Source organism: Dermacentor variabilis, chromosome 9 (genome assembly GCF_050947875.1).
Source record: "Dermacentor variabilis isolate Ectoservices chromosome 9, ASM5094787v1, whole genome shotgun sequence".
Classification (NCBI taxonomy): Eukaryota; Metazoa; Arthropoda; class Arachnida; order Ixodida; family Ixodidae; genus Dermacentor; species Dermacentor variabilis.
This window is the reverse complement of record NC_134576.1, coordinates 51,267,480-51,292,933: the sequence shown is the minus strand read 5'-3', so window position 1 is coordinate 51,292,933 and position 25,454 is coordinate 51,267,480. Positions and strand designations below refer to the sequence as shown.

The window sequence follows — 25,454 nt, the reverse complement described above, 5'->3', positions numbered from 1 at the left end:
GTTCTAAAAATTGATGTTATAAAAGAAGCCAGGGGACAGTTTAGAGGTAAATGCGATAGAAAATGCTTTAACACAACGTCGTACCTCTTTGAGGTCCGGTATTGTTTAAAACCGTGTTATCAGCATTGCAAGGTTTTTTTCGGGAGCTGACTCGACACATTTCATGCCTGTTCCAGGAGCGGAGTGCAACTGACGGTGGTGCAGAGACAACCGTCACTTGTACTGCATACATACGCATATCTTTTCCACGTGGCCATCTTCCCACACTTTACACAAGCTTCGTTTTCCCCCAAATTCACACAACTAATAGCAACGCCGTGAAAAATGCATGTTTGACAAAGATTTTGCAATAGATGTAACAATCTTGAACTTGGCTGCAATCAAGTGTTTACACAGCAGGCCATTGGCCCTCCACCAAAATGGTACACAGTAAAAAAATGGTACGTGCGCTAATAAACTGGAGAACAAGAATCAGACGCTATATTTTGTCTGATAGTGGTTTCAAAAACTTCTTACATAACCCAAAGCGATCATTGAATGAATATATTGTTACAGGGCTCGAATAATGGAACAAAGTTTTAAACGAACTAAGTTACACTAACTCGAAAATTTTATGGCATAAATTGCAATGTGTGAGAGGTTTGACTTCGACAAGAGCAACTAGGTTCTGCAATGGTACTACAGCACAGCAAGGATGCCTTGTCACCCTAGTTGTTAACGCATTGTGTCAAGGGCGTAGAAAAGACGACGGGAAAACAGTTAATTAGGGTTTAATTTATTATTCATGCACTTTGCACAAGTAGTGCAACAGAAGCTCTTTGAACTGAATTTACAAGAGATTTGCAGACACTTGGGCATATCGGTGGTAACACAGCGACAAATCTAGGCCTCGAGTTTAGCACAGAGGAATCAGGATTTACGAGCTTTAATTAGGGGAGGAGTAATTACGCGGTGTCGATTGAGCAGAAAGTCATTGCCATAGTCAACCAATATATGCACTTCGGCGTATACATGAACGAATTAAAGACTGACTCAAGCACCCACCAATATAATGCGAAAATAAAGTGGAAGCGGAATACAGCATTAATGAAACAGAGCACTTAGAAGTAGCCATAAGTGCGAGGTGGCGCGTGGAATCTCGAAATGAGTAATGGTGCAAATGGTAACGTTCGAAAATGCAATTGTATGTTTAAAATCGGATATCTTGTCGGAATGCGAAGCTAACCAAAGATAGCTAGGCCCGCTGGCTTTGCTAGCCCACGGTGAAAGCACGAATGAGGCAGTGCAGGGTCACATGGTTTGGCCACTTCTGAACTCAGGGAAGCACAGAGCAAATTTAGTTTTGAAGAAAGACTCAGGAACACGGATGAAAAGAAATGGGCGGCTCAAGTGCACAATATCTATACCTGAAAAGCGATGACGCAGAATGGGCGAAGAAGGATCTTGACAAACAGGTACAGTTTAATTGAAACTGTAGATAGAGAACTAGGAGCCATCATAAAGAAAGTGTCAAAAGGAGAGAGAGTGAATTGGATGCAAAGAGTGGAGCGAAAATTGACTATGGAGATTTAGAAGAATGAGAAGAAAAATAAGCAGGAAAAGTCTGTGCCATAATTCCAAGTAGTAGAGAGCCTTGCTATTTGACGAAAACATACTTGAACAAATGATGGGATGAAGATGGGGCATGTCTATGATGCAGCGAAAATCGGCGGACAAGTAAAGCAAGCACAACCTAAATGAAGGCGAAGGGTTTAGCCCAGTGAGAACCGTTGGTAAAGTACACCTTCCCGAAGCGCATGGCTCAACGTGGAAGGAAATGTCAAACGATGGGGAGCAGTCGAGCCTGAAAAAAAAATAAATATAAAAGCCTGCAAAAAGAAGGTCGATGCCTTTTACCTAACAATATGCCGAAGGTGTGTGTTAGATATTCTGTTTCTCTATGCGACTTTTTGTACAGTGCTACACACACCACTGCTCCATTATGTTCTTTTCTTGAGTGAATCTCCGCTGCCTGCGAGGACGCTGAACAAGGTTTCGCGACTTTTACAGATATTTCGAACACAGTGCTACACGTGCATCGCCGTACCAAGACAGGAAAACTTTCGCAAGACGAATCATAAAAGGCATAATACATTCGATTACTAACCCCTTTCGGGAGCCGGTGCGCCTGCAAAGTGAACGTAATGCATTTGTGAGTCTCAACATTTAATTTTCAATGTTGCGTGGAGCTATTTCGAGATATTTCCTACTCCTATAGACCTGTCGACGTTCGCATGTTTATAACACAGATTTTCGTCATTTAAGGAGTAAACAAACCACAATTATCAACGTCCAAGTGAATCGCGCGTCATCTCTTGGGGCGCTTCTCCCACAATAAGGACAATCGGAGCAGCAGACGCGCCTTTTACCCAACATTTCCTTGAGTGATAGAACGAGGTACTGGACTCAGCGACAGCGGCTGTAATATTCTCGTCGTACGGCAAACACTGGTCCCGAAGCACAATCTTACCGGTACAGCAAGGGCATAGCTTTCACTTGACCACACTGTGTGCTGCCAGCTACAAGTTAAACAATTTGGCACAGTTTACTTTCTGTCGAAGGTACTGACAATCAATTTTAATGGTACCCATTCATTTAGAGCAATGGAAAACTTACCGATCAACATGTCTAATCATGAAGTGCTAACTCGCAAAACACAGTGGGACATTTTTTATCAGAATTTTCCGATGTGCACTGAGGATTTAATCGTTCACTGGAAGTATGGTCAAAACGGAGATATGTGAGCGCAGTAGTGATTACACACTGGCATTAGTGGGAAGCAGACGAGAAGTGTACCCGTACTGTAACAAAGTATAACTTTGTGTATCAAGTCGATGTTCCTGTGATTCATGTTTTCAGAATCGTTAAATTATTTACGAATCGGCACCTTGTTTTTAGAATTGTTAAATTATTTACGAATCGGCACCTGTACACGTCACACGGAGTTCAGCGTGCTGCCGTAGCCACGCGTGCGTTTTTGATTTCCGATGCATAGATGAATGCGCGAGTTTACAATAATATACCAGCTGCAAATGTCAGCTAGAAAAATGTTGCGCTTATTTAGAGTCGACTTACCAATAATAATCTAATAGAATACATCCCAAGTACGAAGATTTCACCACCAGGTCTCGCCACTGATTGTTTTTTGAGACTTTCCTTGCCAATTTAAAATCATAATTCCTCCTTAAATCGCGAGAAGCGTGCTGGACTCTCACTATAAATCATGCCCATTTCATTTCCATCAACGTCTAACAACAGATTCCGACCAGTTGTCAGTCCCTTTAAATTATTGGTGCAGCCAGCGCATGAAGTAGATTATAGTTGCGTGTTGAAATTTGCTGTATGCAGCACTAAAGGCCAATAAGAAATCACCAGATATTGCAAGCATGAAAAGCGAATGCGAAATTAATCATCTTGATACAGGTGCTGATACTGATGCTGCCGGTAGGAGCATCCAAAACCTGTGTGAACTAGTCTTTCACAGACAACCACCAATACACACACGGGTGCGACGGCCGGGTATTCCAAACCGGTACTTCCTGCTCAGCAGCTGAACGTCACAGCAATGTGCATTAGGGTAATTGATTAGAAAGTAATGCATTTACGTTCAGCTCCGAGTCTACAAGTGAACTATGTATGACAGCCGATTTTAAAAATTAAGTATTGTTTAAAAAAACACCTTGTACGGTTCCGCTGCTCAGAACGACGCCGCGCATTCAATACTCTGCCCCTGCGGCCGCATTGCGATGGGTCGGAATAAAAAAAAAAAAACACTCTTGCACTCCAATATGTGCATGGTTTATGAAGAATCCTGGCTGGTTGAGACGGTTTCCAAGCCACGTATTGCGGTGCCTCTCATAGCACGTGCTCATGAACAATATAATATATCTTCAAGCTAAGTGTTGTACATTTGAAATGATTACTTATAGTAATTCTTTGGACAATGAACTAGCTCGTTCTCTTTATTTGCAACTGTGTCCGCAGGCTGCATTATATGTAATCAATATGAAGTAGAGTAAATCAAACCTTATATTAGTCATTTGCTACTTAGTGTATTTGATCACTACAAGTCGCAAAAAGGTCACTGGTACCAACATCCCGACAAGTGGCCCTGTTCTCGTCATGGCAAGTTGTTCTCTTGTCAGAGCTAAATTCCAGCAACGCTTTGGCTTGCGCCGTAGTTATAAATACAACAACTATATGATGCGATACCATATAAAGTAAAGTAAAATTTTTATACTTGATTGTTATATGTAGTTTGTGTTATGGTCAACGAATGAATCAATTTATTATGTAACCCAGATTTCATAGCGTCGTGCAATTTTCCAAATTGGTACACAGTCTCCCTGAGTGCTAATGATCTATTCGAACAAGAATGTCACCTACAAGGTGACATTCTGTTTGGGATAATGCCAGCAGGAAGATTGCTACATCTTGAGCAGCATGGTGGTCGCAACGGCTCAAAGGAGACATAAATGGGAGAGATGGTGCCCGAAAGGCGCCGACTAACAATAAATGAGAAAAGCCGTAACTGAACGAAATGCAAAACAAGCTATATTGCACACGCCCTATATTAACCAAAACAATCGAGCACAACAAGACAAAGTTGCGCCCTCAGACATGCGGCCCTATAACGTAAAACTACTCCAATATGTTTTCATTCCAATCTCCTGACGTCAAATTTGTGTAACCGGCGACGTAAGCATCTGGCAGTGACCCGCATCGTTGTCTGAACGGACCAATGAAACGCTCTCCTCTTTTCTAGGTCACTTTTGTTTGCTTCATAAACAAATAACATTTCCTACACTGATCGGCTTGTCTTATCTAATTGGCTGAAAATATGTGAGGAGCACGCGCAAGTGGAGAGGGATTCGATGGGGCCGAGCTAGTGCACAGAATATTGATAACCGGATGAAGGGGATGGGGCCGGCGTCTGCGACTGGTCCGATTTCCCTTACTTGCCTTGAGGTATCTGGTCGAAAATTGCGGCGGCATGCAACGGAAGAATAAAAATGGCACTAAAACGGATCCTCAGCAAAGAAGCGTTGGTAGAACGAGGTCGTAAGCGTGCCGAAAGTGCTCTGAAAACATTGCTCGGCCCCGCGGAAAGCTTTACTATACGCATATAAACTCATGCTCTCTGGAAGTGCGGGTAGCCAGTGCCTGAGTCATTGGCAGCAGCCATCTTTTATTTCTTTTGGAACGGGGCAACCTGCGGCTATTCAGAAGAAAATTTCGTTTCGTTCGGCATATTAATGCATCTTGAACGCGTACGTGAGTTATGCGGTTTTGTGACGTCCGTGACAGACAGGTGAAGTGGGCTCAGCCCAGAAAATCATGAGCAATAGCGGAGGGCTAATGGCGAATAGGCGTCGAATCAGAAATATTCTTCTTTTGTTCGGTCAAATCATGCATAATGAGTGTGTACACAACATATCACATGGGGAACTATCGCGATTTTGGTGACGTCGCCTGACAGCGAGGTAAAGTGGGGGCGGTCCAATAAAGATCCAATAAGGCTGATTGCAGAATTGGAATAGAAAAGCTTGGAATAGTTTTACGTTAAGGCGCCCATGAATTACAAAGAAAGAAAAACAAGCCGCACGAGGTGAGGCCGCGCGAAATCAGGGACAGTAATACAGCGATGTGGAAAACGCCTTTCTCAGTTTTTAGCGATACAAGTTTTCAACAATTTCTCAGGGTATTCGGGTCTCAGTAACAAAAAAGGAATTTCGTCCAAAAATTCTTCGCATCCGCATTCACGTGAAAGCACAGCAAGGTGCAAACAAACGAATTGGCAGCTTGTGTGCACTAATCGGTTAATTAGGACTATACAGATTAGTGCAACCCATGTTAGCCATGCTAAAACCAAAATCATTATCATTAAATTGTTTTTGTAAAGGTTGTTCTCAATAGGATCGAGAAAGAACCACTGGCTCCCTGCTCACTGCAGCGATGTTTTGGAGGTCTGTTTTGGCCCCGCAATGCTTCGAGGGCAAACGCGCTGTGGCTAGTTCTGCATTCTTTGCTCTAATGGTGGGTGTCGGAAAGTGATTGCCGTGACATAAATGTCCGTTTCAAATCAGTGCCCGTCCGGTCTTCTTGTATGTCGTCCTCCACACATCGACTGATACGTCAGTCACGCACTCATCCAAACCCACCAAACCTTCCTTTCTTCTATGTGACGCAGATGCCGTGTGATGTGGCAACTTTTATTCAACATTTATTTTTATTCTGGTCGGCGAAAATCTCAAATTGATATAAGCATGCGCACAGAAAATGTCAGGGAATAATTCCATGCATGGACAATACTATATCGCGTTATTACCAACATCGAGAGAAATAGCAATGACGTGTATTGCTTCTAAGTTTTTTTTTGAGCAAATGTCTGACTCAAGCGATATTGCCTGGAGCCGGTTTCTCCCATCCGTTTATCACTGTTTTCGTAATCTTTACATTAGGTTGGACGTATTATTTGCGATTGATTGCCTATACACTTCGATATGTATACATAAGCTTAACATTCATAGTTCTGCGAATCAATTTCAAATTATGAACTGATCATTGTACTAAGCTTGCTCCGAAGAAGTCCGCTATAAGCAGTATACGATGTTAATTTTATATGTAGACCAAGCAGGAATACTGCCAGCTAATTGCACGCCAGATCGGGCTATAGGTGGCAGCACCGTCGGCGCGTTAGTGTGGATGACCAGTAGGCGGCGCCCACTCAAATGTACACAGCGGCGCTTGGCTCCGGACGATTTGGGCCGATAGTTAGGTAATAAAACGCGTTGACTGCAGTCAATTTATTATACATTGTCTTCCAATGCCACAATTTTGGGTGAAACGGACGGAACATTTCTACTATACACCAGAACGGAGCGAACGACGCAGTTCCTGCTCCGGTACATCCATGGTGCTTCTTATTAGTGTTCTGCTTGCACACTGCCTATTTGTTTGACACTGCTGCTGTGCAACCGACCTTCATGCTATTATTGCACTGTTTGTAAAAATGCCTGCATTCCTGTGAAGTTAATGTATCGCAGTTACTGTAACTGCTTCACTGCTTGTGCGCAGCACAACTATATTATCCTGTCAAATACATGTGTGATTGGTTAATGCATATTGCACCACGAGTTACAGTGCAGTGAAAGGGTCGCGTGTGGCTTCACACGAGTTTTTTTTTCTTTTTCGCGAAAACAGTAAAAAACTTAGCGGTTCGCAACAAGGTTGTCGTTTCACGATTACATGCATGATAATGGTGCGAATATTGCGTTTTTTTATTATTTCCGCATATAATGGACGCTACTTTCGCAAGCTAGCAACACAGCCATGCATCTAGATGCTGCAATGCCACACATGACCTTGTGAATCTACTTCCGTTATGTACTATATGATATTTGTAACAAAGCGCAAAATCTGTCTGTCTGTCTGTCGGTCAGTCTGTCTGTCGGTGACCGACAGACTGACAGAGACAGAGTGAGTGAGTGAGTCAGTCAGTCAGTCAGTCAGTCAGTCAGTCAGTCAGTCAGTCAGTCAGTCAGTCAGTCAGTCAGTCAGTCAGTCAGTCAGTCAGTCAGTCAGTCAGTCAGTCAGTCAGTCAGTCAGTCAGTCAGTCAGTCAGTCAGTCAGTCAGTCAGTCAGTCAGTCAGTCAGTCAGTCAGTCAGTCAGTCAGTCAGTCAGTCAGTCAGTCAGTCAGTCAGTCAGTCAGTCAGTCAGTCAGTCAGTCAGTCAGTCAGTCAGTCAGTCAGTCAGTCAGTCAGTCAGTCAGTCAGTCAGTCAGTCAGTCAGTCAGTCAGTCAGTCAGTCAGTCAGTCAGTCAGTCAGTCAGTCAGTCAGTCAGTCAGTCAGTCAGTCAGTCAGTCAGTCAGTCAGTCAGTCAGTCAGTCAGTCAGTCAGTCAGTCAGTCAGTCAGTCAGTCAGTCAGTCAGTCAGTCAGTCAGTCAGTCAGTCAGTCAGTCAGTCAGTCAGTCAGTCAGTCAGTCAGTCAGTCAGTCAGTCAGTCAGTCAGTCAGTCAGTCAGTCAGTCAGTCAGTCAGTCAGTCAGTCAGTCAGTCAGTCAGTCAGTCAGTCAGTCAGTCAGTCAGTCAGTCAGTCAGTCAGTCAGTCAGTCAGTCAGTCAGTCAGTCAGTCAGTCAGTCAGTCAGTCAGTCAGTCAGTCAGTCAGTCAGTCAGTCAGTCAGTCAGTCAGTCAGTCAGTCAGTCAGTCAGTCAGTCAGTCAGTCAGTCAGTCAGTCAGTCAGTCAGTCAGTCAGTCAGTCAGTCAGTCAGTCAGTCAGTCAGTCAGTCAGTCAGTCAGTCAGTCAGTCAGTCAGTCAGTCAGTCAGTCAGTCAGTCAGTCAGTCAGTCAGTCAGTCAGTCAGTCAGTCAGTCAGTCAGTCAGTCAGTCAGTCAGTCAGTCAGTCAGTCAGTCAGTCAGTCAGTCAGTCAGTCAGTCAGTCAGTCAGTCAGTCAGTCAGTCAGTCAGTCAGTCAGTCAGTCAGTCAGTCAGTCAGTCAGTCAGTCAGTCAGTCAGTCAGTCAGTCAGTCAGTCAGTCAGTCAGTCAGTCAGTCAGTCAGTCAGTCAGTCAGTCAGTCAGTCAGTCAGTCAGTCAGTCAGTCAGTCAGTCAGTCAGTCAGTCAGTCAGTCAGTCAGTCAGTCAGTCAGTCAGTCAGTCAGTCAGTCAGTCAGTCAGTCAGTCAGTCAGTCAGTCAGTCAGTCAGTCAGTCAGTCAGTCAGTCAGTCAGTCAGTCAGTCAGTCAGTCAGTCAGTCAGTCAGTCAGTCAGTCAGTCAGTCAGTCAGTCAGTCAGTCAGTCAGTCAGTCAGTCAGTCAGTCAGTCAGTCAGTCAGTCAGTCAGTCAGTCAGTCAGTCAGTCAGTCAGTCAGTCAGTCAGTCAGTCAGTCAGTCAGTCAGTCAGTCAGTCAGTCAGTCAGTCAGTCAGTCAGTCAGTCAGTCAGTCAGTCAGTCAGTCAGTCAGTCAGTCAGTCAGTCAGTCAGTCAGTCAGTCAGTCAGTCAGTCAGTCAGTCAGTCAGTCAGTCAGTCAGTCAGTCAGTCAGTCAGTCAGTCAGTCAGTCAGTCAGTCAGTCAGTCAGTCAGTCAGTCAGTCAGTCAGTCAGTCAGTCAGTCAGTCAGTCAGTCAGTCAGTCAGTCAGTCAGTCAGTCAGTCAGTCAGTCAGTCAGTCAGTCAGTCAGTCAGTCAGTCAGTCAGTCAGTCAGTCAGTCAGTCAGTCAGTCAGTCAGTCAGTCAGTCAGTCAGTCAGTCAGTCAGTCAGTCAGTCAGTCAGTCAGTCAGTCAGTCAGTCAGTCAGTCAGTCAGTCAGTCAGTCAGTCAGTCAGTCAGTCAGTCAGTCAGTCAGTCAGTCAGTCAGTCAGTCAGTCAGTCAGTCAGTCAGTCAGTCAGTCAGTCAGTCAGTCAGTCAGTCAGTCAGTCAGTCAGTCAGTCAGTCAGTCAGTCAGTCAGTCAGTCAGTCAGTCAGTCAGTCAGTCAGTCAGTCAGTCAGTCAGTCAGTCAGTCAGTCAGTCAGTCAGTCAGTCAGTCAGTCAGTCAGTCAGTCAGTCAGTCAGTCAGTCAGTCAGTCAGTCAGTCAGTCAGTCAGTCAGTCAGTCAGTCAGTCAGTCAGTCAGTCAGTCAGTCAGTCAGTCAGTCAGTCAGTCAGTCAGTCAGTCAGTCAGTCAGTCAGTCAGTCAGTCAGTCAGTCAGTCAGTCAGTCAGTCAGTCAGTCAGTCAGTCAGTCAGTCAGTCAGTCAGTCAGTCAGTCAGTCAGTCAGTCAGTCAGTCAGTCAGTCAGTCAGTCAGTCAGTCAGTCAGTCAGTCAGTCAGTCAGTCAGTCAGTCAGTCAGTCAGTCAGTCAGTCAGTCAGTCAGTCAGTCAGTCAGTCAGTCAGTCAGTCAGTCAGTCAGTCAGTCAGTCAGTCAGTCAGTCAGTCAGTCAGTCAGTCAGTCAGTCAGTCAGTCAGTCAGTCAGTCAGTCAGTCAGTCAGTCAGTCAGTCAGTCAGTCAGTCAGTCAGTCAGTCAGTCAGTCAGTCAGTCAGTCAGTCAGTCAGTCAGTCAGTCAGTCAGTCAGTCAGTCAGTCAGTCAGTCAGTCAGTCAGTCAGTCAGTCAGTCAGTCAGTCAGTCAGTCAGTCAGTCAGTCAGTCAGTCAGTCAGTCAGTCAGTCAGTCAGTCAGTCAGTCAGTCAGTCAGTCAGTCAGTCAGTCAGTCAGTCAGTCAGTCAGTCAGTCAGTCAGTCAGTCAGTCAGTCAGTCAGTCAGTCAGTCAGTCAGTCAGTCAGTCAGTCAGTCAGTCAGTCAGTCAGTCAGTCAGTCAGTCAGTCAGTCAGTCAGTCAGTCAGTCAGTCAGTCAGTCAGTCAGTCAGTCAGTCAGTCAGTCAGTCAGTCAGTCAGTCAGTCAGTCAGTCAGTCAGTCAGTCAGTCAGTCAGTCAGTCAGTCAGTCAGTCAGTCAGTCAGTCAGTCAGTCAGTCAGTCAGTCAGTCAGTCAGTCAGTCAGTCAGTCAGTCAGTCAGTCAGTCAGTCAGTCAGTCAGTCAGTCAGTCAGTCAGTCAGTCAGTCAGTCAGTCAGTCAGTCAGTCAGTCAGTCAGTCAGTCAGTCAGTCAGTCAGTCAGTCAGTCAGTCAGTCAGTCAGTCAGTCAGTCAGTCAGTCAGTCAGTCAGTCAGTCAGTCAGTCAGTCAGTCAGTCAGTCAGTCAGTCAGTCAGTCAGTCAGTCAGTCAGTCAGTCAGTCAGTCAGTCAGTCAGTCAGTCAGTCAGTCAGTCAGTCAGTCAGTCAGTCAGTCAGTCAGTCAGTCAGTCAGTCAGTCAGTCAGTCAGTCAGTCAGTCAGTCAGTCAGTCAGTCAGTCAGTCAGTCAGTCAGTCAGTCAGTCAGTCAGTCAGTCAGTCAGTCAGTCAGTCAGTCAGTCAGTCAGTCAGTCAGTCAGTCAGTCAGTCAGTCAGTCAGTCAGTCAGTCAGTCAGTCAGTCAGTCAGTCAGTCAGTCAGTCAGTCAGTCAGTCAGTCAGTCAGTCAGTCAGTCAGTCAGTCAGTCAGTCAGTCAGTCAGTCAGTCAGTCAGTCAGTCAGTCAGTCAGTCAGTCAGTCAGTCAGTCAGTCAGTCAGTCAGTCAGTCAGTCAGTCAGTCAGTCAGTCAGTCAGTCAGTCAGTCAGTCAGTCAGTCAGTCAGTCAGTCAGTCAGTCAGTCAGTCAGTCAGTCAGTCAGTCAGTCAGTCAGTCAGTCAGTCAGTCAGTCAGTCAGTCAGTCAGTCAGTCAGTCAGTCAGTCAGTCAGTCAGTCAGTCAGTCAGTCAGTCAGTCAGTCAGTCAGTCAGTCAGTCAGTCAGTCAGTCAGTCAGTCAGTCAGTCAGTCAGTCAGTCAGTCAGTCAGTCAGTCAGTCAGTCAGTCAGTCAGTCAGTCAGTCAGTCAGTCAGTCAGTCAGTCAGTCAGTCAGTCAGTCAGTCAGTCAGTCAGTCAGTCAGTCAGTCAGTCAGTCAGTCAGTCAGTCAGTCAGTCAGTCAGTCAGTCAGTCAGTCAGTCAGTCAGTCAGTCAGTCAGTCAGTCAGTCAGTCAGTCAGTCAGTCAGTCAGTCAGTCAGTCAGTCAGTCTCTGTCTGTCTGTCTGTCTGTCTGTCTGTCTGTCTGTCTGTCTGTGTCAGTCAGTCAGTCAGTCAGTCAGTCAGTCAGTCTCTGTCTGTCTGTCTGTCTGTCTGTCTGTCTGTCTGTCTGTCTGTCTGTGTCGGTGTCTGTGTCAGCCTTGATACACCCTTCAGATTATAAGAGGAAGCTTTAGCTCGGAGGCCCTTATTCAAATTGTGTGAAAGAGAAATCGTTTTTCTCGGCAACCGGTGCATGAAATTTGTTGAAGTTTTGTTGAACTTAAAAGAACAATTTGGAAATCTAGTAATTCTTTCGAATTTTTTTATTTAGATTGACGAAAATTTCATATTTTCAGCAAACAGAACTATGACGTAACTCGGCAATGAAAGCCCAGAGCACAATTCTTTAAATTGTACCTAATGATATATCTGAAGCGAAGAATATTGAGACTTCACGCATAGTTCTTGAATGAATCACTATTATTAGAGTAGAATTTTTGCGGAACATGTAAAAAAATTCATGTAAAATATAAATTCAAATACCCAATTTGTCCACTTTCGATGGTCTAATGGTTGCAGCTTATAGAACTGCGGTGCACAATCTTAGTAAAAAGGTAATAATTTGTAAATTTGTAAGGTATTAATTTGTAATTTGTAATTTATGTAAATTTGTAAAAATTTAGACTGGGAATGTGACACTGCACATGTGCAACTCATCAGCTAGCTGGCTTCACGCCATCTTTACTTACAGTGCATTTTCGCCTTCTCATGCGTTCCTCTTAAAGTGCCTCATTGATGATTGTCACTGTGCATGCGCCACTGGGGATGCGCCGCTATCCAATGGACCTCCTGGCATAAATTTCTGCTACTGCACATGTGTCACTGGGTATTCGTCCCTCTCCAATGAACTTCTTTGACGCCAACTTGGGCCAGTGCGTATGTTGCACTTGATATATTCCACTGGACGCCCTTGCGTCGATCAACTCGCGCCCTTCTCACTCAGATCTTCGTCGAGGCTCCGGTCCCGCAGTCGCTCTCCGGCACCCCCGTGCTCTCCAGAGATTCAAACATCCGATGAACGACGCTACGGCTTGTCTTCGGTTGTGTGCCGGTACCACCGCACATTCGGAACCCCTGCACCTGTCCGTGTTCCTGGTCGGGAAATGCTGGAACCGGCCACTGACGGCGGCAAGTGGTAGTGGTCAAAGGACATGCCGCCCATTCTACGTTTCTGAAAAGACCAGTGCCGCTCGTTTGCTTGGCGATTCAGTAGCAGGTTAGCGTTATACCGGCCTCTTGTGCAAATCGCCGTCACAACGAACAGACCTGCCCGCTCGGGGCGGTAAACAACTCTGCCGTCCACACGTACGGCCTGCGCCGCACGTTTCGCTAGATTTTCATTCTTGCTGATGTCTCGCAAGCTGTTCTCGACCCTGACTTCCTCAGTTTCTTCAACCTTGCGGTAGACATGCTCATCGCGTCCTCGATCTTAGCACACGCCTCTCCAACGGTGTACTCTGCACCATCACGCCGACGAGGCTTCGAGCTCTCGCACCCGCTTCTCCGTACGCAAAACACCTCGCTGATTTCCCCATTCTTACAAAGCCGCATACCAGAGAGCCTCTGGTTAAGCACTCGATCACTCACCCCATCGACACCACTTGTCTTTACTCGGCCCCGCCTACTGTCTGGAGACCACCTCGCCATCGCTCGCCGCGAGTTTAAACACATGTTTGAGATCGGAATTGTGCGACCTTTCTCAAGTAACTGGGCATCACCACTCAACATGGTGCCAAAGAAAAGATCCTGGCAGCTGGAGACCAGTGGGGGTTACCGCTCTCATAACGCCCACACTTTACCAAACTGCAATCCACTTCCTCACATACAATACTTCACGTGAAATTTGGCTGGCAGCACGGTCTTCTCTAAATTTGACTCAGTGAAGGTTTATCTTCAAATTTCTGTGGAACTCGCTGACGTTCCGGGCACGGCCATTACCACCCATTTCGGCCTCTTCGAGTATGTCAAGATGCCTTTTGGACTTCACAACGCTGCACAGCGCACTATCAATGAGGTCACGCGAGCTCTCAACTTCGTTTTCGCCTACCTTGATGATATTTTTGTCCCAAGCTCATGCGGCCCTGATCATAAAGCTTACCTGCACGCCCTTGTACAACGACATGATTATTGCGGTCTCGTCATTATTCCGAACAAGTGCTTCTTCGGCGTCGCTATAATCGAGTTCTTAGGCAACCTTGTTACGCCACAAGGTATCCATCCTCTCGCCAGCAAACTGAACGCAATTTAAGACCTTTCATTCCCGACTTCAGTAAAAGACACAAAATTTCTGGGCCTACTGAACTTTCATCGCGGCTTCCTTCCGTAGTGGGTAAATTTCCTAAAGCTTCTGACCGACCTAGTGGCTATCACAAAAGATCCAGCTGCGCCACTTAAAAGGACTGAAGAAGCTGCAGCTGCCTTCGCCACTGGCGAGAAGGCGCTGGCGGACGCCATCATGCTCATACATACCGTTCCTCATGCCGCAATACGCCTCTTCACTGGTGCATCGATCATGGCAGCCGGCGAAGTTCTCGAGCAACACGGATCTGGTTGGCAGCTTCTTGGTTTTTTCTCGCAAAAACTGAAGCCACCTGAAGCTAAATACAGCACACTCAATCGAGATCTCCTTCTGGTGTACCTCGCCATTAAACCTTTTCACAACTTTCTGGAGGGCCGGGACTTTGACGTCGTGACAGACGCTGACGTCGCCCCTGACGTTCGCCTTCCATCAGAATCACAGCAACAAAACTGTACGAGAGATCCGCCAACTGTGTTTTATCTCCGAGTTCACAATCAATCTCCTTCACGTTCATGGCCAGGAAAATGCTGCCACTGATGCACTCTTCCACATCGATGCCCTGGTAGCCCAAACACCAGTAGACATGCAGAAGCTAGCCTCCACCCACCGCAACGATCCTGAGCTGCATCATCGCCTTCATTTTTCATCCACGTCCCTTTCGTTCACTGAGTGCCCGCTTCTGTTATCTTCCTTGTTGATAACGTGCGAGACATCCACTGGTGTTCGACGACCCTTCTTGCCTTCTGGCTTTTTGCAGCACAATTTTCGATCAAATGCATATGAGTCACCCTGGAATTTGTGCGATCCATAAGCTAGTCACATCTCTCTTCATTTGGCCTAACATCAATGCAGACGTCCGTCGATGGGCGCGAACCTGCGTTTAAATGACAACGTTCAAAGTTCACCGCCATTCCGTCGTCCGATTCGTTGTTTAAGCCTCCAGATGCGAGGTTCTCGCACAACCACTTTGGCATTGACAGCCCCTCCAGTCATCACGTGGGGCCTATTACCTGCTCACATGTGCGGACTGCTTCGCTAAATGGCCAGAGACAGTTCCCATTACGAACGCTAAGCAGAGACATTTTCTATGGATTTCATGATCAGCTGGGTGTCACGTTTCGTATGCCCTTGTGTCGTCACCTTCAACCGAGGCCACGAGTGTCAATCGGCTCTATTCAACGCGCTTGCCAACATCCTGGGCGTTCGATGCATCCGAACGACCACCTACCATCATTCCGCGAATGGCAGGGTATAACAATCATCGATAACTCAAGGCTTTCCTCACCACTTATCAGTGAAGGGAACGTTGGCTCGTGCTCCTCCACGTCGTCCTTTTGGGCATCTGATCAGCACTAAAGCCTGACCTAGATTACTCTTCGGTTGAACTCCTCAACGGCGTTCCCCTGCGCCTTCCTGGAGAATTCTTCGCGCCGTCGTCGCTACATTGGACTGATGATGCTTCCATCTACATCCAGGAGCTGCACACTACGTTTCATGACCTTGCTCCTATGATTGTTCCTACGTTTCATGACCTTCCTCCTATGCCAGGATATGGATTCCTGCAGCCATGTCTTCGCTCGGCGTGATCACGTGCGTTAACCCCTCACAACGGACTTCCATGGACCATTCCGCGTACTGCATAGTAGGCCTAAGACGTTCACACTGCACATTAACGTTCGCGAGGACGTCCTGACTACTGACCGACTCAAACCTGCCTATGTCGCCGCTCACATCCGTCCGCGACCCCTTCTCTCGACCTGGCCTCGACGGCTTCACTACTCCGGGCGGCCACATATAAGGATGATCACTGGGCGGCTTTTCTGCCTTCCGCTCTATAGAGGGTGGGGGGGGAGGCGGAGAGTGTGCCCTGTAGCGCCCCTTGCCTCAGGCCGGGGCCTATAACACAACTCGCTCCGCGTGCAGCGCCAGTCAAGGAGGAGGTAGTTGCTCCCGGTCGCACGGCGTGCGCTGTGTGCTATAAAAATAAAAAGAACAGTTGAAAACCCAACGCTGCTGCAGCTGGGTCTTCTTCGCATTAGCTTCGACGACGCCAACATGGGTCACTGCGTATATTGGAGTTGATATGTGCACTTCTTCAATGAACCTCTTTGACACTAACTTGGGTCACTGCGTATGTTCCACTTGACATGGATTCCTCATCAGTGAACCTTTTTGACACCAACTTGTGTCACTGCATGTGTTCCACTCGGTATATCCCTGTCTTCATTGAACCTCTGACGCCAGCTAACGTCAGCGCATATGTTGCAGTTGGTATGTTCAACTCTTCTATAAAGCTCTTCAACGCCAACTTTGGTTACTGCCTATGTTCCACTCGCTATGGGCCCCTTTTCAATAAACCTTCTTGACGCAAACTTATGTCGCTGCGTATGAGAAGCTAACTTGCGTCACCGCGTATGTTGCACTTTGTATGAGCCTCTCTTCAATGAGCCTCTCAGCGGCAACTTGGGTTACTACATATGTCACACTTGATATATGTCCCTTTGGAAGAAACCTCTTTGACGCCAACTTAATTCACTGTATATATTCCACTTGATATGTGCCCCTCTTCAATGAACCTTCTTGACACCCATTTGGGTGACTATGTTCCATTCAATATGGGTGCATTTTTGAAGAAGCTATGTGGTGCCAATCCTACGTCACTGAGAATGTACCACTATCCAATGAACCTACTTGATGCCAACTTCGGTAACTATGTGTCACTGAGTATGTGCCACTCTTCAATGGCACAGAAAATTAAGATCTCTCCGGTAGCGGGGCGGAATCAAACCCACGTTCTCCGAATGTATTTTCACACAAGCGCCATACGCGGACTTCATGGAAGCGCCCGTGCGTGAACGAGCATGTCCACATTCTTCGAAACCTTGACTCAAGCCCGCACCTTCAGGGGCACAGACACACATCCTATTGCACACGCACCGCAACAACTTTGGCACAGTGAAGAGCGACAAGCAACTTACTCTTTTCAAATCACACTGACATTTGCAGCGACTTTGCTTATACTGATTTCGCCTGCTTCGGAAGCTTGTCTGAACATTTCCGCGAACCAATTAAGTCGTTTTCTGGTATACAGCGTTTTGGGCTGCCACAAGAAGGGTGCGAAAATAGCACTACATTTTTTTCAAGCGTTTTTTTTTGTGGGATCTCATAGCGAGCCATCTTTCAACACCTTAATCTCTTTTTCACGAATTATATTTAATTTTCCTTAATTTAAGCTTTATATTCCTAAAATCGTAGAACGGGTCCAAATCCATAAACTTTCTAAAAAATTTGGGAGAGTTGCTGGTGCGTTCCTGTATGAATGCCCACCTTTTGCGACTAATGTGATCCCGCCTACCAACGCGACAGAAAACTCACTGTGAACGCTCATTAAGAGTAATGGCCAGAAAATCTAAACCCACAAAAAAATTTAAGCCCAACAGCGGGGGGCTTAGTAACAGTTTCCATAGATGAAAATGGTTGATGCTACAAATTTCTGCAGTGTAGTAAACTTGTGCCAATTTCAGCCAGAATACAGTGACTGCCGGAAAGGGCTATTTCTCCGACCTGAGGGGAGGTCCATGCGTTGAGTTGCTCGTAATGGCTCAACGTCGAGTGACCATGATGCCAGAATATTTATCAAGCCGCCTTTACGTTTGGATCTCACTCGCTATACGCCTCGTGCACTGCCTATAGAGGCGCCACTGAAAGCCACGTAGCGGACGCTTCCAACAGTACACGCGGGAGCAGTAGCAGACGACAACCCTTTGCAGCAAGGATGGCTGAAGTTCGCGGCTGCGATTTCTCCTTTGTTCGGGTGCCAGGCTGCTGCTTCTGCTGTGACAGCTGTAGGGAAGATGCTGACCTCTGTGCGAGCGGGTATGAACACGATGTTACCGGTGTTTGGGACAACATGGCCCACATACGTGCAAGGTGTGTCCCGCAGACAAATGCCATGAACCCCATTTACATGACCTGGAGCTCATGTTCACTATAAAGCTAAGCCGATAAATTTTGTTGAGTGATGCGATCTCTCGATGTTTTTTTTTATTCTACCCTTGCCGCAATGCTGCTTCTGTACCTGAATAATAAGCACCCGTCGTTAGTGCAGACCTATATCAAACAAATCCGTACGGTGCAATCGCTGCATATGCTGTTGTGATTTTTCTGCCGATGAATACATGTGGCATCGCCGAATGAGTGCAGTCGAAGTCGCCTCAAGAAGAATAATTGCCAATTTATTGATGGAAACGCGTACACTAGCCAACGAAGTCACCGAACTTACTGGTTAATAAAAGCGCGGGTTAGTGCTGTACCGCCGATGCAATTCTGCTGCATACGCCGATGAACTACCGTTCCTGCTGCAGTTTGTGCAATTTTAAGTTCCCCAATGGAGCTGCTTGGAAACGTATAAAGCTAAAGACTGACTAACTTTTCAGTACTTTTTTATATTACTAGAGAGAGGTGCCACATGATATATTTAAAGGCAGAGCAGCGCCAGTCAAAGTCGATGAGCGCTGGCGGCAAGGCCCAGTTTAGTCGTCTGCAGCGTTAGTATAAGGAAGAATTCAGTTGAGTACAAAACTCACATGCAAGAAGGGACTACGTTGTGAAACAAACAAATCACTCGGCGTGTTAAGTTTGCTCAGGCAGCATCGAGGTGTGATGACTTCCCAAACGGGACGCGAACTTTCCAGCAAGAAATGGAACAAAAATGCCATATGCAGCAGCTATCAGCAATTTTCGCCCTGAACTACCTATTTTCTAAACACATTATTTTCTAAACACATTTCCAAAAACGCAAATAATATCTAAGATGCCCTCGGGCGAAAAGAATAAAGCTGTTAAAGAAGCACTTCCTTGGTATCATTCCGATAAGACACACCGTGATTTATACCCTTTACAAACAAGGCAGGGTGAAAACTTCGCAGCTCAAAAGAATCGACAAGAGTTATGCATGGAGCAACTAGCAACAGTTAAATATGTGCAAGAGAGAAATTTATTTACAGAAAGGCAGAGAGGTCGGCCTGAGCTATAACTTGCTCTGGCCTGCTACTCTACTCTGGGGAAAAGGGACGGGGAGGGAAAGGGCTGATGAATGATGATGGTATAAGGAAGAGATGCGTATATACAAATTCACAGAGTTGTGGTATCTCTAAAGGCGTGCGCCCAGCCCAGTGGCTTGGAGAAAAGCTACAGCGGCTCTTGTTACCAGGGCTGCGCTGGTTGCATTAGGCCAAGGACCTAAAAGAAACTCGTCCGATAGCGGTCTCTCATGGTTGTTTGCTATGGAAGAGACAAGTTGCTGTCGTTCTTGCGCGTACGCGGGACACACGCAAAATATATGTTCAAGTGTTTCTGGCACCTCACAGCATTCACAGTTTGGGCTAGTATCACTGGCACCTATCATATTTCTATAACGGTTGGTGAATGCGACACCAAGGCGAATCCGGTGCACCATGCTCGTGTGGTTTCTTTTGAACTTGTGAGGCATACGAAATCTCATTTCTTGGTCCCATTTGTGTAATCGCTTGTGTCGTCGATCTGGTTGGGTCCAGTGTTCCAACGTAGAGTTGCGGTTTACGCGACGAAGTAGGGAGTTTGTGTCTGTTCGTGAGAACGGAATGCGTACTTCACAAGCATTATCTAAAGCAGTTTTCGCTTCAGCGTCTGCCTGTTCGTTTCCTATCACGCCACAGTGTGATGGTATCCACTGAAAGGTGACATTGTGGCCATTTCTAGTTGCGTGGTCGAGATACTCTGTAATTTCTATAGCCATAGAATAATACGGGCCCCGTCTGAGGACACAGTCAATCGTTTGCAGAGCTGGCTTGCAATCGCAGAATATCGTCCATGCGTGAGGAGGCTCCTCGGAGAGAAATCGAACTGCTTCCCGGATAGCAACAAGTTCTGCGGCAGTTGATGTTTAGCTATGGTCTAGTTTAAACCGGCGAGCGATGATCATATGTGGAATGACGAAGGCTGCAGTGGAGGCATATGGTGTGACAGAGCCATCGGTATACACATGTACAGTATCTCCGTACTCTGTAGAAATGTGCAACAGGGTGAGTTGCCTGAGGCCAATAGATGTAAAAACATGACGTGCGCGACAGCTGGTGCGAGGATTTACTGCCCCACATGAAACCAACCATTTCAGGTATTGCAAACTTCAGTAGCTTTAACATACAACGCAATGCGCTCGTGCAGTCGTGCTGCCTAGCTATAGCGCAACGCGGTAAAGAAGCGGAAAACAATATAAGCGGTAAACAGCATTCCGAACTTTAGCGAAATGCCTTTAAACCTCATCCTGCACTGCAGACGAACTTCGTTGCTCACGCGTCTAACTATGATCGAGGGCAAAAAAACACCGACGAGACAAAGGAAAGGATGAGAACAAGAAATTTCCCTTCGAAGCGACGATCCATTTTTGCTACCGTTGCTCCCGCTGATGAGGCTTTGCCGGGAATGATTAGAACCGTATCCCCGGCCCGTTTTCACCGGTATTTGAGCCCCCCACCCTGCAACAATTCTTCGACATTCCCTGAAGCTTTGGCCACCCCACACGTGCGAGTGGTGTTGCCTGTCTTGCTCTGAAAACGTGAATAAGACAGAATAAGCACGATCAACGACACAACAAACTACGGCGCGCCCCAGGCTCTTCTCCCGCGTGTTCTGCGCAAGGCCGCCACCAGTGGCGCGTCCGTCGGCGTGCACGGCGCCTATAGGCTAAGGCTTAGACAAGTCACCTTGGGCGTCTGCTGAACCGCAGTATTCGGCAGTGCAGTTTTCTTTTTCGGCGTGGTAGTTGATCTGAACTTATGAAATGTAAATCATGAAGTTTAATTTACAAACCGAAACCACGATATGATACCGAAGCATGCGATAGTCGGGGAATCCAGATAACTTTATCGTCTGTGGTTAAATATGATCAACGTATTGAATACATGAGTCTCTTGTATTTCGCCCTTGTGTAAAGGTGGCCACCATTGCGAATACCAACTCGTAATCTCAAACTCAGCAGCGCAACGACAAGCACCATAATTCACCACGGTTGCACCCTATTGCGCGGAAGAAGGCAGCAATGTGAACTTTTGCATGCATGAAAACAACAAACTCCTTGGCTGACAAACTCCGCTCTGCCTAGCATTGTGATAAAAAGCCTCGCATTGCAAGGTAAAACATCTAAAGCCTAATCTGCACAATATTTCGGTTTCCTCTCAAGTAAACTTGAATATATTTCAATGGGCAATCGATTAAATATTGCAGGTTTATTTTTTACCGAAATTTTTTGAGCCGGCAGAAAGAGGGCGTTACAATTATATACAAAATTATTGAAATAAAGCCAACCCAGATGAATAAATAATATAAGCGAGAATTAGAATTTACAGACATTAGTCCAAACAAAATCTTGCAAGCTTTAAACCATGAAAGCCGTCTGACTGACCCGAATTCAAGAAAAGTGCGCCTCCTCAGAAAATGTTAGCAGCGCATTCACCGCAGCAGAATAATAAAATTCAAACAAATAGTTTTTTTATGAGTAAATGCTCTTGCCTGACGCTGGGGCTCCTGGCGTTGGTGGCGCAGCTGAACGGACAAGAAGGAAGAAGACGCGAAACAAACATCATTGTACAGCGAAATATAGACACTTTCCTCGTGCGTATACAATTTTGCCATTACAGTAAAACGCTTAAATCGACGCTAAATGTCTCAATCGAAGTCTATAGTTTCATAGATGTGGAGGCCACACAGTTGAGGTCGTCTGTCTTGAAGGGGCTCTACTTTCGGGCAGAGCAAGCTGACGCTGTCGAATATTAAGAAATCATTTCTTATTGTTTTTATCTACTGCAGCATATCTACACCCAAGTACAGAGAAAGATGGGTCTTTCTTGTGATCAGTAATCGAACAAAAGATGTCCCTGCTGTCAACGATTTGAAAAGCGGAACAACTTTTTTAAAACGTTTGCTACAACGACATTGACTGATCTGCCACTACCTTTACCTACAAAATATTTTCAATTTTATTCACCGTCAAGAAGTTGCCGGTGTAGGGCCCAGTTTTACAAAGGCGAACAAGCGGATTTGGCCATCACACTGAGAGTACATACATATCTCCTCTGAATTGGCCTGCAATAAGGGACTGCCAAGCGAAATTTGGGCTCCACTGCAATTCAATGTCGAAAAATTTGCAAGATGTAAAAATAAATTTGAGAGCAAGATTCAGGCGCTGTATGTTGTCATTTGTTTCAAAACCGAATGTTGGCTAACCCGACGAGTGCAGTGAATTGATTTGTTCCAGTGTTTAATTATTAAACGAAAATGGTTAATATGCGGAGCCCGAAACAAATAACGATACACCAAATCAAAACATTTATTGCAAAAAGAAGACCCCAAATTATGCAACCAGTTTCTTACGGGGGGGCTCGTCGAGAACCTGAAAAAGGAACACGAGGCAGTTTAGGGAAGTAGTTTTTTATTGCCATAAGCCTATTTCAACACTTGTGGCTCAGACAAAGATGAAGTGGACTGCAACGGTACACGAGTTCTCTGTCACGAAAAGCATACCAAAAGCACTCGTTAGAAACATTTGCAAAAGATTGTAGGTGCGTTATTACCTGCGAATTTCCGGGACATCTTCGGCTAGCATGTAATAATCAACACTACGGAAGTGTCGGATAAGATGGGTGGCATATGTCCTTATATGAACGACTTACGAAGTCACAGCGATAACTTCGCACCTATGACATTCAGTGGGGGATTCGGGGGGAGGGGGGTACTGGCAGCGTCATACACTTTCTTCGTCAAACTGTCTGTTCGAGAGCCGCCCTATTACCTAACCCCCGTGCTACTGTGAGTCCAGTGGTACTACTCGATCTTCCCGGTGTTACGATCCAACGCTTATTACGCAATCCTAGTTCAGTCCGCATATTTGAGCATCTCCCGACTACGTGGCGTAAAACGAAATAAACTAATGATTCCTTCTTTACTGAAAGATTTTTTTATAAAGTCTTTCATAACGTGCAGGTTTTCTGCGTAACAATACATTGAGCTCAAGTAATTGCACGCTGATGCATTAACACAGAGTAAGGTTTTGTGAATTGTAACGTTGTCTTGCACCGATGGCGTCTTTGGAAAACGGTGGCAGCATCGGTGATTGACACAATAACAATACCCATAAAATTTTGTAAATATACTTTCAAAAATGTAATTTAAAAGTTATACGATGTTTAAACGCATATAATCGAATTCCTTTCTAAACCATTGCGTAGCATGTACCAGTACCGCGCGAGTGTAACTGGCTGGCTGGGCAGTGCATTCTGACGGGGCGAAGCGCAAGTTTCGTCTTCTCGGCGATTCCCACGCGCCTGACAGCGCCCCTGTCGTGATGAACTCCGCGGAAGCTTGCGCCACGTTTGAAACTAGATCGATAAGTTGATAATCCCCCCTGGCGCTGCTCTTTGTCCCCATGATACAGGTGCATTGCAACGTTGCATCATTTTCTGCGCATGCGCACTAAAGCCCCCCTCCCCCCCTCCCCAGCGCACTCTAAAAAAAACTTAGTGACGTTTCACTGCGTGACCGCGGGTGAGGCGTTCCTGGAAAATTGAGTTCTATTTGTCTGGCAGTTGAGAGGCGAGCAAGTGGAGCATAATGTAATTCTAATCTAAGGCGCAAAGTGAATCATGTTAATACATATGTAGGCTGTACTACCAATGTGGTGTACTTCTGCCCGCTCAAGTGTGGGCGAGTGCACGAAGGCCGAACGGGCCGGTGCATCAACGTAAGACTTACGGAGCATGAATTCTCCTTGAACGAGAATGATTATGCGCATGTGTCTGCCCATTGCCGACAATGTAAGTGTAATTAGTCTCGGCTCAGAGACAATTTTGTTTAAGCATACTGATTTGGCCGCCAGATTAGTCGTGGAAGCAGCCCACATTGAGGGGAAGGCCACGCGGCGCATTAGCCAGCCTCTGATCGCACTTTCGCAACAGGAATTCATTTACCCAGGTAGCACGATGCGGTAACAGGTGCCCCGTATCCACATAGTCTGGATGCGCGCTCCTCGCTGAGCCATGTGATCGCCTGCTTCGCTTATATTCCTTCGTGCGTTTGTTGCAGTAAACTTAGTTGTGAGTCAGCGCTCGTCCTGTGTCCTTTCCCTCTTTCCTCGTTTTTTTCGTGCTGTTACCGTTATGAATGCATACCAACTGGCGCAAATTTCCATTTTATATGTTAAAGAATCGGTCGGCTGTACAACGCGACCCTTGTAAACGGAAGGAAACTGAAGCATTGAAAGCGAAATAAGTTGGCTAATCAGCACATCTTTGATAGAAACAGCAGAAGTTGAAGAAACAAGCAGTTCATTCACTTAAGTAGTGAGATATTTCTGACAGGGCAACATTTGCTAGAGTAATATAATGACGCTTGATTTTATCGGCTCAATATCGCTTTCTGGCAAACCTGAGGCTTCTGATATCACCACGCACATGAGAAGCACCTGGAATATGATCTCTCTTGATTAGGTTTAGGTGATATAAACAAAAATTCCCAGGCGACCTTCGTCAACTGACTGCCAAGAGGAGTCAAGTTTCTGTATCGAAAGACGTAGTTACCAAACCCGGGCTCTCGGAAACCACACTTTCACTATAACTAAATGAGCAGTGTGTATTGCTCTAGAGAAAGTTTTTTTGTGTGTGTGGAGTGGCATAGCTTTATTGAAGAGTATATTACAAGGAACTAGCCAGATTCTTGACTTACCGCGATAAAAGTTAACGACTTTTGCAATTCCTCAGTTATCTCAGCAATAAAATGCAAATAATTTAAATAATAAAATACGTTATGAAGTAATTCCAGATATTTGGTATTTCTAGGGTTCGATAATGGCTGTGGCTGGTGCTCTCAAATCTTAATTTCTGAAAATTATTCATCGGCACGTTTATCTTTGCTGCACGCCATCTTTGGGCACTACTTAAAAATCGCCTCCAATGTGCGAACTACCCCTGCCTCCATGCTAAAGCCATGTCCCTTTTTACTGTGAGGTACATGCTGCAGTGTGCCGCATATGGACTGTAAAACGAGTGAGGATGTAATTGCGATGCTTTGAATAACGGTGAAAAAAAGGACATTGCTTTTAACATGAAAAAAACATGGAACCAGGGTAGTTCGCACGTTGGAAGCGACATTCAAGTAGGTGTCATAACAAGTCTTCCCTCATGCTATCTAGGCTCGGTAGAAACAAAGGGACGGGTGCATTTCACGTAACTGGGAGCATATAGCAAGGGATCAAATTGCCAATGAATAATTTTCACGAATTAAGATGTCACAGCACCAGTCTTAGTCTTTATTGAACAACCCACGTATAATAAACTGCCTTGTAAAATTGTGCTGTCCTCACCTCACAGCAGCAAGAAGCAAGATCTTCGCATTGAAAGAATCGATAACGTACACATCTGCGTAACAATTTATTAAGCTTAAGTAACTGTGTGCTTATGCATTACCACAGAGTAAATT

General features: G+C 45.9%; 1 protein-coding gene across 1 annotated transcript in view; it reads right to left on the bottom strand.

Moving 5' to 3' along the window:
- LOC142592671 (uncharacterized) overlaps window positions 1–25,454 on the bottom strand; it is a 473,797-nt gene that overhangs the window by 74,388 nt on the left and 373,955 nt on the right. The window contains exons 45-46 of the mRNA XM_075704237.1: window positions 22,356–22,374; window positions 21,495–21,527 (exon numbers count right to left, since the gene is read on the bottom strand). Of these exons, the coding sequence (XP_075560352.1) occupies window positions 21,495–21,527; window positions 22,356–22,374 (52 nt within the window). The remainder of the gene's footprint in view (window positions 1–21,494; window positions 21,528–22,355; window positions 22,375–25,454) is intronic.